The sequence below is a fragment of the Polyodon spathula genome, chromosome 10 (genome assembly GCF_017654505.1).
Source record: "Polyodon spathula isolate WHYD16114869_AA chromosome 10, ASM1765450v1, whole genome shotgun sequence".
Lineage (NCBI taxonomy): Eukaryota > Metazoa > Chordata > Actinopteri > Acipenseriformes > Polyodontidae > Polyodon > Polyodon spathula.
In genome coordinates this window covers 10,512,636-10,524,670 of record NC_054543.1, presented here as the reverse complement: position 1 = coordinate 10,524,670, position 12,035 = coordinate 10,512,636, and the positions used below count along the sequence as shown (strand labels likewise).

At 35.5% G+C, this 12,035-nt stretch overlaps 1 protein-coding gene across 2 annotated transcripts; it reads right to left on the bottom strand.

Annotated features, from left to right (window-relative positions):
* Nucleotides 1-821: 821 nt before the first annotated feature.
* Nucleotides 822-11,590, bottom strand: LOC121322026 (sphingomyelin synthase-related protein 1-like). Of its 2 annotated transcripts, none has more exons than XM_041261461.1 (6): nt 11,382-11,590; nt 8,590-9,185; nt 5,294-5,389; nt 4,812-4,929; nt 3,699-3,849; nt 822-2,161 (listed from the first exon to the last, which is right to left on the bottom strand). In XM_041261461.1, exons 2-6 carry the CDS (start codon nt 9,168-9,170, stop codon nt 1,857-1,859), a joined length of 1,251 nt encoding a protein of 416 aa, XP_041117395.1. In that variant the 5' UTR covers nt 9,171-9,185; nt 11,382-11,590; the 3' UTR covers nt 822-1,856. The 2 variants fall into 2 exon arrangements, with proteins under 2 accessions (XP_041117395.1, XP_041117394.1); XM_041261460.1 differs by having other exon boundaries at nt 11,423-11,590.
* Between the last annotated feature and the right edge of the window lie 445 nt (nt 11,591-12,035).

Genomic DNA, 12,035 nt, shown 5'->3' with positions numbered 1-12,035 from the left:
CACTCTTGAAGATTGCGCCAACAGTTTTTCAAAATCATACTTGTAAGCAATCTTACTCTCTCCTGACAGAAAAATATTTCACAAAAAATTTAAAGTTTATTTAGTGCATTGTTGTAGAACTTTTCCTGTTCTATTTCTTATCAATTTTCATTTTAGGCAGAAATGAAACCGATACTAAACAAATAATATATATATATATATATATATATATATATATATATATATATATATATATATATATATATATATATATACACACATATATATATACACATATATATATATATATATATATATATATATATATATATATATATATATATATAGAGATAGATATATAGATAGATATATTAAAACACCAATAAGGAACATCGTTCACAAGAATGTTTTTTCTTTTTAAAAAGGTATAAATTAAATATAATCTATTTTTAAACGCACAATTTCAATTCAAGATTATTTCCACAAAAAAAGTAGTATCATAGTAAAATGTTTTGTAATCTAGTTTGACCACATTTGTTAGTTCAGTTTCTTCTGACTCAGATTTAACTAACACAATACAATAACTGTGTGAATAGTTAACATACACAGATTGTACAGTCAGCGCCACTTTATCAGGACGCCTCGGGAGAAGGAAAAATATCCCCAAGTCGTGGCTGTCCCAATTTAAAGAGAGGCAGTTGAGATGACCTTAGTCACACTTTTTTTTATTCTTAATGAAAAGAAAAAGAATGAAATCACATCATTCTAATTAAATGTTAAATACATAATTCAAAATATGAGTCAATGTTTATTCCTAAACAAAATTAATCGCACCTGCGATGTTGACACGCTAGTTTTCTTTGCAACAGCAGCCTGAGAAACCATAGGAGACTCCTCCTTCTTCAAGAGTTCAACATGTTTTATGCAATTCACGCAAGTTGCTCTGAAAAACGATCTCAGTTCCTCATAATGTATCCCAATTAAACGACATAAACAGCATTGGGAAAAAGCGTCTCCCAGAGTTGTATCCCATTTAAGCAGCAGTCCCAATAATCAGTATCCCGATTAGGCAGCGCTGACTGTAACAACAAGTTAAAATTTGCATAAAGTTAGTAAAACAATGTGCTTTCTCTCTATAATACTGCTAGTGTATTGGCTAAACATTCTGCTAAGATAGGTTATGTTTTGGTCCAATCCAAACACTATTAGAGTTTGACTATGCTTAAACAAACAGGTCAAGCTGATGACAATAAACAGATTTGCTTTCTGAGTATAGTAAACAGCCCCTTGAAACTAAAAAAAAAAAAAATGATGTTGCTACCTAGGGACAAGTATAAATATGGAGATTTCCAATACCATCACCACAGTAACAATTTTGAAATTCACAGTGGGGCACTGTAAATATATTTGAATGTATTTTCAGTAATGCTGCATCACTTTTTCTATACATTTGGTTCAAATCTTTACAATTGTAAACAAACATGAATATACATTTCCATAGGATTCACAGAAATTATGTTGAACCAAAACGCATTTAAAAAAGGGTAAACAAAAAGCAAACTATAACCCTACAGCCTAACCCTGCTCTTAACACAGTAAAAGAAAAATTAAAACCATAATAACTTATTAGTTTGTGTTGTAGAGAGACCGCCATTAGAGGCTTCTCGGCCGTTTTATTCCACTGGGCCACATATGCAGCCTTAAGTGTAACCGAACTGGATCCCCAAATGCAATCTTAAAGCACCTCTTTTGTTTTAGGTCTAATAAAGCATAATCTTGGGCAAAACTATGTCAAGAACTTAAATGTAGGTATTTCAGAGATTATCACCATTATCATGACTACTATTCAGGAGCAGAACATCACAATGAAGTTGGCTCTAGCCGATTAACCTTTTCAGTATGGAAGGTTTAGAGAACGGCCAGCAGTATTCATTGGGCACTGGTCCGTTAACATTGCACTCAAAAAAGGAGAACATGGGGAACCAGATCCTGGCTCGGCGGCTCTGCTGATAGGCTCTGGTGTTCGCTAGTGTGTGGTAGTACAAAAACAGTCTTGTGGTGATATAAAAAGCAATGAAGACATCTATTGAGTAGTGTTCATGGGCTGCTAGTATAAAGAAAATGCCAAACAGATTCAGAACCCAAGACAAGGTGTGTATAAAGTTCCAGCTTCTTGGAGTATCTAAGAGAAAAAAAAAAAAAATAGAAAATCATACTCACTTCATATTTTATATTACTAACAACAATAATATTAATATTAATATTATAATATTAATATAATATTACCTGACAACAAATACAGACAGTATTAACTGTTACATTCTCAGGTTGTCCAGAAAACTTTAACGGCATGCAATATGTAGATTACTTTTGTGGGAATGGGCTTTCTCTCAAGACAGAATTGATGAGTGGAATCCCTCTACCATTTACTCTTGGGAATTCCAAATCATGTTGTCCTGCAATAACTTAATACAGTACAATCTGGATAAACTCATGTCATAAAGTGTCCACTGACAGCATAGTAACAGCAGTCTATCCATTTTTTAAAATTTTATTTATATGTACATATTGCAGTTCAGCACTGTAAGCTGAATAAGTATGAATAAGTAAATAATTTTTAAGAGAACACCCTCAAAGTTTTCGCTAAGACAGTTGACTACCGGGCACAATATGCCAAGGCCAATCATGATATGAATTAATAAATACAAGTGTATTTATTACTTATGTCATGACGCACGTGCATCAACATATGAACAGAAATGAACAGAATAAGAGAAAAGCAATAGGCAGGCGTATGTTAATAAACTATAACAATAAACTAACTAACAAACTAAATTAATAAAGCACCCCTACATACGGTAAAAAGGCACCAGCAGCTTTAACAGTATTATGAATACTACAATTCATTTTAACACAATGGTTATTAAACACACATTAAAAAATGCAGCAGCAGCTCTAGATTACTCTTGCGATGACATGTCAGTTTTGAAAAGTTTGAATAAACCATTTGAATTTGAGTTTGATGATCAGGTATCAGGTTACAAAACACTACTGCATCAGTTTTGAATCAGTTAGCAACAAATCACTATCTGTGCCAAAAAGTTGTTCTTTTAAGGAAAGTTCCTGTTCTTTTAGGCAAGGCATTTACAATGGGAAAATTCTGTTTCACCGCAAGATTGTTCCCCAAGCTGAAGTGTTCTCTTAGGAGGTGTTTCTATACACAGAGACTAGTGTATCTTTTTTTCTCTTGAAATTTGGGGGAATGGCTTTGTTTACAAGAAACCTAGAAATTTCTGATTCTCTAGGTTTCTGGGAATATGACATAATATGTATATACAACAAACATTACTCATGCTGTATGTGTGTCAAGATCACCTTAGTGACAAAACAATGAACTCTCCAGCAATAAAAAGCCAAACCATATAATTATTTCCTAACAACTGAAAATGGTTGACAATTAGCCCAGACAAATTTCTTTGTCAAGACAAATTATGTTGACGTTTTAAGTCCTCAAATTCAGCATGAAACAATATTCATGTGACATCATCTTAACAAAAATAAAAACATTAAAAGTTTGCAAAAATATTTTTTCAAAATAATATCATTGTACGGTATCGTATCAGTAGACGTGCAAGCTTAAAGTAAACTTCTGCCAGACACATCAATATATTCTCAATGTCTACTTTTTAACAGTTTAAACTAGTTGCAGCTATACTTACACTCTGTTACAAAGAAGTTCAGCATAGTCAGGACTACTGTGTGACCACTAAACATGTAATCTCCACAGGTATGGACTCCCGTCAACGTCATTCCAAAACCGCTCCAAATGGCCACCGCACGCTTCAGTTTTGCCCACATGTCGCTGTTTAGCTGAAATATTACAGAATAAAGGAATGTGTATTAATATGCATCCCAACAATAATGCTGCCATATCATTGTTTTGATGTGCTTATGAATAATTAATAGGAGTAGGCCAGAATTGTGTAGCTAATACTATTCCCACTGGAGATCCAGATGACACATATCAATTAGCTGCAGCAAATGTAAATCAATTACACCAACACAACCTAAAAGAGTCAATCCTGTCAGCCAGACGACTGCTCTTAACACAGGATTTCAAATTTACCAGACATGCAGATTTGATATCCTGTTTATTCAGGATATTTATAGTGCAGTGCACTGTGACTTCATATGCCCTTCCAATCAATTTCATTTTATAGGCAACACTTATTTGCTGTTGTGTCATCTAGTTACCATAAAATCATCTATGCATGTAGCCGTACAAACACAAAACTATATTTGTAAGCTTTCATAACTAAATGACAAAATACTGGAACTAACTTTAGACGGATAAAAAGAACTACTTTGTCAGTAATAGTTTTACCTTATAATATTTATTAAAAGTAGACACAAAATGTGTTAAACACGTATCAACACTTCAAGGAATGGATTATAATTAGGGCTTAATTTTTTCGGTATATATTTGTGAACAGGATCCCATAAAATCACCTTTTAGAGAATGTATTTGATTTGAAAGTAAACCACACTGACAGGCAAAATAGGTTTCAATGAAGATCCCTAGGCAGCTCAACCAACACGTTCCTCTAATACGTTTGAGTGGTTTACACAGTGTTGTGGGACGAGTAAACAATGTATACCGAAAAAGAAAATGATGATGCAATCATAGCCCTAGGCTTCAGCTTCTGTGGCCTCCAAGTCTGTTTGTGGATGAAACACAGAGCAGAAAGTAAAAACAATTATAATAACAATACTTCTAAATTCCATTTTTTCCCCCCACCGAGAAGTTAAATATGACAGGCACTCAAACATACCTTTCCAGAACACTGCAAATGTTGGCCAGGCACCGAGAGGGAAGTCACAAACATTGTAATGCAACGCAGCATGAAGACTGTGCCCATCAGACTGCACAATCGGCGTAGAAGAATAGATCTGCAAGTGAAAGCAATATTGAAATGATCAAGCAAGAGAAGTACAGGCTATCTGAGGGTTATCCAGGAGATCACTTTACTGCCTGGCCTGACAGAAGCTAAATGAAGAGGCATGGTTGTACAGTGTACAGCAGTAGTGTAACATTGTGGACATTTCTAAGAATGCAGCTTTTAAAAATTGCTAATCTTCAGAGACTGATGGGAAGATTTTTAACAAACTATTGTGTTTAAAATACAATCAATAATTGAATGTCATGTTGAAGTAAGAAAAATAAATCTGCATTCTTTTAACACAAATTTGTCAAAATTTGCATTGATGATTGATGGCCACTCCAAAGTCTATCCTAAACAAGCTAGTTCTGCACCTGTGCTTGTGAAGAAGCAACACCAACAACCAAATGTTGCACAGGATCACACCACAGGCTTCAGCCATAGCAAAGGCCCATGGTATCCTTGGAACACTGTAAAGAGAACAGAAATGCATTTAGTGCTGCAATATTTCTAAACTTGTAACTTGACCTTTACGTATCCGGTTTCTTTGAGTACTGCCATTTAGGGGTTTTGTGATATGATGATAAAAAGATAATCGCGATATAAATTCTAACGATTATTCTAGCGGCAATAGTTTTAATTATCGCGGTCATTTACTTATTTATATTTATGATTTAGAAATTTATGAGCTGAGAAAGACGCATCAACTGGACAAAAACTATAATAGGCACATCCAGTAGATGGCGATAATGAACCTTTCACTGGGTTTTAGCCACAAAATTAACTGGATACAATCAGTTATCTGGGATCATTCTGGTTTAAAAAAAAAAAAAACCAACAATGGTCAGGTTATTGAAGAGAGAGGGCCAATTTGTAAATTATGTCAAGCTGTTGTTTCATTTACTAGACCGCCTCCAAGCACTTTATAAAGAAGCAACTTTCGTAAAGAACACAGTGTTTATTAAAAAAGTCGAGTGAAACCAATTGCGTGTATAATAACAATCCTAATGCGTTTTAAGTATTCCTGTTTTATGATTAAAAAACACAACTATATATTTTTAAGTTACATAGCTTAAGGTGGACAGACATTTTAACACTATTTAAAACAGACAAGGATATAGCGAGTGTGCTGTGTACTCGAACAGGAACGTCAATATATTTAAAGGCTGCTCCCAAACGCTCAGCGCACATCACACTCGATATATCCTTGTGGCTGTTTTCTAGTTATTTATTTTCAGCTAAATATTAGCATTTTCAAAAATGAATTTAATTAAAGTTTAACATTTTGTTGATGTACAGGTCAGCAGTAAAGTCATAAACAGTCTGCATTTTAAAAAGCTACCACGGGTAGTCTGTATTCATGTTTTTTCTATTTATTCATTTTCATATGCTTAGTTACTGGTACTGGAGTAAAGCTTAGCGCAGGCTGAACTGACCAGCTCCATTTAAAAATGTGTTTAATCCAGTAATAGTGTAGCTATTGGGAAAAAGACATTTTTAACATCCTTAAAATCAGACTAACAATTATGAGAAACACCCAAACGAATCAGATAAAAATAAATAAAACACCCTTTTAATAAAATAAAATAAGGGCCGATCTTGATTAAAATGGCACCTTAGTTTACAGTAATTGATACCTGTGCTTCGTAGATATTTAAAAACTGTTCTGAGAGTTCTAGATTTAAAAATGTTTTGTAAATATCTGTTGTATTATAATTAAGCACCATATTTTTTTGTTTGGTTTATAATGTTGTAAAACACGTTCCAGCTTTATAGTTAATATTTTAAATCTGTAAGAATTATTTTTTTTTTTTTTTTTTTTTGTAGTTCTTTGTAAAATATCGTGCTCTACCGCAATTATCATGATAATACCCACAGTCAGAATGTATTCTACAGTATATGTTAAACTTAATATTTATTATTATATCCCAGCCTAAGAATTCTACGTAGATTGCCGGCAGTCCAAACTGGTGGTGTAATGTATGTGTTGTTATTAAACCTATATATATATATATATGATTTTTTTTTTTTTTTTAAACCAATAAATTGCCAGATTTTTATCCTTCTCTCAGTACACGAGCAGATTGCTTTTTTACATGTGATATAGCTAATGTGACCTACTTTTCTGTAAAATTTGAAAACAGGGATAGATAGAAGCTTTACGCTGTTAGGGAACCACAATATGCACTGCTCAAGAGATGTTAATTTATAGTGGCTACAGCGAGTCACTTTAAATGATCTCAGATATTCCACAGTAAGCCATTTTCAAGGCTTTGGGGAGAGCAGAAAACACATGCCAGACCTGTAGCTGTTGGTATTTCTACAGTGTGACCCTTTGTACACGGTCGTTGATCTCTTGTAAAATAATCTCACGAGGCTCTGGTTTTGTTTTGTTTAATTGCATTCACATACCACTGCAAAAACAGCTTTCAGTAATGGAAAACGGCTGGTCACTAAAGTAAGAGAACATTTGAGAGGAAACAAATGGTTTTGATTGATCTGCCGACATTTACTTTTCTCCTATTAAATATTTGTACAATATAAATGACATGTTCTTCAGACCTCAGGATCCTGTGTCTTGCAGAATATTTGGCACAGTATATTGAATGGGGGCTGAAGAGTGGAAAGTGAAAGCTGATTTGGTGCAGATGAGAATTGTGCTTTCATTACAATGCTGTGTGATATTTAAAATAATAATAATAATAATAATAATAATAATAATAATAATAATAATAATAATAAATCCATCCATCCAACAGCATCAAGGACAATACAAGAAATGACGGTCAAATTCAGTACACAGTGAATAAGTACTCTTACTGTAAACCAAGGACATTGGAGAACTCGCACTGTATTTGCATTTTTCCTATTAAACATGCTTTGCAGGGGATATGAACTAATCCACTGGCCTACTGACAACCACCACCAGGCCTCACTTGACTTAGATTTGCAAGTTGATGCAGATATTTTTATTAGTTACTATTTTACTGTGTTGAAACATCATGGCAAAGCAGTAAACAAATGCATATACAGTAGACTAAAACCAAGAATAAAGAATTCAGCCTCCAGTAACCCTCACAAGCTCATTCTATGAGCACATTATACCCATCCAGAATGCTAATTACTAAACAAAAAGAATGACTGCAACAAAAACCGTGTGTATGAAAACGTACTGTCTTAAAAATAATTTGGGTTTGCCTGCTGCAGCTTTACACAACCTCAAGCAAGAGGACAACAAATGTATTATGACTGATTTCCAGAAAATGCCTTGCAGTCAACTGAGAGGGGTACATTTAGTGCCCTTGCTCATTCCATCCAGGCTTCGGAACAGTGCCAGTTATGATAAATCAATGTCATGTCGGTTTTATCATATGAATTTGAGTCCGATAGGGGCTATGAATCCTTCTGAGATTATTCGTGCAGCCTGGGTGAGTGTTCAGGCTCAGTTACAACGGTGATTAAACCACCCTGCCAAAATTCTCAAAACTGTGTTCTTTCTACATTAGTTCTGTAAAGTGTATAAATATTTACAATTCATTAAACATCTGCACTCCACATGTGGTCATGTTTAAATCACTACCATTAATGCATGGACTGTGTTAAAACTCAACTCAGATTCTCAAAACAAGTGATTATTGGTAATAAATGAATGGTAACAGCCAGTACGTACCTGTCTAAGAATATGTCTGGCAAAGGGGGGTAGGTTTGCATGTCAGGCACCCGCTCATGGACTATAACCATGACAAAGGATGTAAACCCAAACACAAAGACAACATAAACAGAACTTAAAATGGTCTTCCAATACTCTGGGTCCAGTCTCCGCGTATGCTGTTTATATTTCCCATTAGAATACTGGTCGGTGCTTAGGCTGGCAACTGATTCATCCGGGTCTCTGGCTGGGTCCCCGTTATACAGCCAGTCGCTACCTACACAGCCCTGTATAGAGTTCGGGCTGTGTCCCCCTGAGCCAGACAGCCACCCTTCGCAAGTGTAGCCCAGCTCTTCTAAAACATCGCTGTTCTGTTTCTGAAGTTTGCGAATGGATACCATAAGCCTCTTGATGTCTCCCAGTACTTTCAACTCCAAGGGAGGGGAACGAAGGTCATACTCTGTCAAAGTCAGGATGGACGTCCCGTCCAGCCGGTGCCTGTTGCACAGAAGGTCCACATAGTCACTGAATCCTTCTTCCTTCAGCCACTTTGCCACGTGCTTGGTGGTCCAGTGGCGGATGCTGGGCTGGCTCACCACCATTGTTTTACATTCTTTCTGTAAAAAGAAACATACACTACAAATTAGTAAAGTCTTAGGGTTCAGTACTGTCCCAACAAGGCTCTGCATTTTTATTGAATGTTTTGTACAATTAAGCTCAGAAGTCTAATTTTAGCCCTGAAACATGTATTGTTTACAGTGGAGTTTCTTAGGGGAATACATTTACATATTAAAGCAATAATGAGGATTCATATAGAGTAAACAGGTTGATAAAATAGTAACATAAATCCCTACCTAATGAGGTCTGAAGTTGACTTTAATATGGCATGTAACTGTAAATTGGGAGTGGGGTGGCTTATGAACTGATAGTAAACTCGCCAGTTTTACTGGCAAATTGCTTAACAAATCTAGCTATTTAATTTACTGTAAATCACAATGCGTGCAATACTTAGTAAACTTGTTTCACAACTTCCTGCCAGATAAAGGCTAGACAGATGTATGGTACAGATGGATTACCAATACAGTTTTGAGCATGGGTAGAATATGTTTAGTATCACGAAACAGATAACTAACTAACTAGCATAACTAACTGTTAGGCTGTAATTTACATCATAACAGTCTCTTCTTTCATTCATGGCTGCAGTATTAAAATCTAGTACAAAGTCTAGTATTTAAGGAGACCACTGAATGGCAATGCAAGTTCAAATTTTATCTCTGAGAAGCTGATATTGCTTTTCAGGATTGATTTAGCAGCCCTTTATCAATTAAGAATAGGCTGTAAACACAAACATATTCAAAAGATTGCCTAAGAGGGCATATTGTATGATACACAGGGTTCATATTTTTCGGGTGTGGAATTATCCTTAAAAGGTCAGCCTTTGTATGGCTGCAGCACTTTACCATGTTTACATTAGAGACAGGATGTACACTTTTTTTTTTAAATGATTATTATTTAAAAAACTGTTTTTAAAAAAGTCCTACGTAAGACCGTAGACGGGAGATCCTAGGGTTGTGGTGCACAATTGACCGAGCGCTGCCTGGGTGGGGCGGGCCTAGGTCGGCCAGGGTACCCTTGGCTCACCACGTACCAGCGACCCATGTAGACTGGCCGGGTGCCTGCAGGCCTGCCTGTAAGCTACCCGGGGGTAGGGAAGGAGGGGGGTGTGACGACACACTAGTGTCATGATATGATACGTATCATGATATGTATGTCTGGATACGATATGTATCATGATACACTACTTGTATGACGTATTTAAGATATGTCACACAAATTTTTTAATGTCTTAGCATTTAGTTACAAGCCAAAAATTAAATGACTTAGTTGCTTCGGAATAGAATTTTAACTCTGGTACAAACTGAACATGTGAAAACAAAAGGCATCAGCTAAGCTGCAGATGAAAGATGAGCAAAGCAATTCAAATAGTGTGTTGTTTGAGTACAGTAGTTAATGTCCAATTGTAAAAAAAAAAAAGGTATAAGGTATTTCAGCCCACAAGTGCACCGTTCCCTACTGTTTCACACCGAAGAAGCAGCAACACAATATAGTAACAAAGCTGAACTGCACATTGACCACACCAGCGACTACAGCTTTGTTGCTATATTGTGTTGCTGCTTCGTCGGTGTGCAACACAATATAGTAACAAAGCTGAACTGCACATTGACCAGACCAGCGACTACAGCTTTGTTGCTATATTGTGTTGCTGCTTCGTCGGTGTGCAACACAATATAGTAACAAAGCTGAACTGCACATTGACCAGACCAGCGACTACAGCTTTGATGACGTATAGTCTAGATGTTGAAAAACGACCAAGATATTTGGCAATGGAAATACATGCAATAGAAGTCCATTGTTCAATATGTATCACTCAGAATGTGTACGTGAAACAAAACAAAATAATTTAAAAAATACTTTAACCACTGGGATTTAAATGGCTGGTTTTCCTGATTTAAACATAACCCTGTGTATTGCCTTGTACCTAAGCTAGAGCTTACAGTAAGCAAAATTACTAGTTATTTTGTTGACAACACCCAAACAAATCTGACAGCACATACAAACAAAGCCGGTACAGTTTTCTGCCTGGTACGGTCAGTTACTATAGTATTATGTTCAGACGACAGTAAAAACGCTGCCACAAAGAGCCATTTAAACTTGTATTAGACACACACACACATATATAAAATATATATTTAAAATATTTTCCATATCATAAAAAATGTGTGGGGAGAGTGAACATGATAAACTCCACTTACTCTGTTTAATATAAAAACACGGAGAGTATAAGGCTACTCACGCGAAACCGTTCACCCATTCAATGTGTCCAGTTTCTCGACTTTAACCAATCTTCTTATACGCTTGTTCTAATAACAACCGCGGTACACTGTGAATGATAATGGGAGAGCAAGTCCAAATCCTTGCTCTCTGATTTCATGTCTGACATCCAAGCAGTCGTCACTGTAAACAGGAATTACGTAGTAAGGAAGTTTGACAGGAAAGATCGGCTAGTTACAACGGAGGGTGACTCTGGACGATACGAAAAGAGGCGATTAAAACTACTGACATCTATGGGCAGCAGAGGGAATGGGTTCTATTACAGTTCATTGATAGTGACTAAAACTTCTAAATATGTTTAAGTCATTTCCCCTAAAATAATTCAACATTAATTACAACTTTTTTTTTTTTTCTAAGTTTGCTAACATTTCCAGCACATTTGAAAAGTACTGATAGGTTTCATATCAGCCCAAATTATAAAGGTGGATTTTGATGGGTTTTAAAATAAATATTCTTATAAAGTAATCCATCCATTTTCTTTTCACTTATTAGCATCGGCTGCATTATCACTGCAACCATATTTTTGTGTTGAAGATTTTTTTTTTGGTTATATTCTTATTTTTGTAATACAGTAC

Excerpts from the sequence above, each read along its gene's own strand:
- LOC121322026 (XM_041261460.1), bottom strand. Across the intron at positions 5,390-8,589 it reads CCAGACATATTCTTAGACAG|TGTTCCAAGGATACCATGGG; the intron begins GTACGTACTGGC and ends TTCTCTTTACAG. Across the intron at positions 2,162-3,698 it reads GAACTTCTTTGTAACAGAGT|ATACTCCAAGAAGCTGGAAC; the intron begins GTAAGTATAGCT and ends TTTTTCTCTTAG.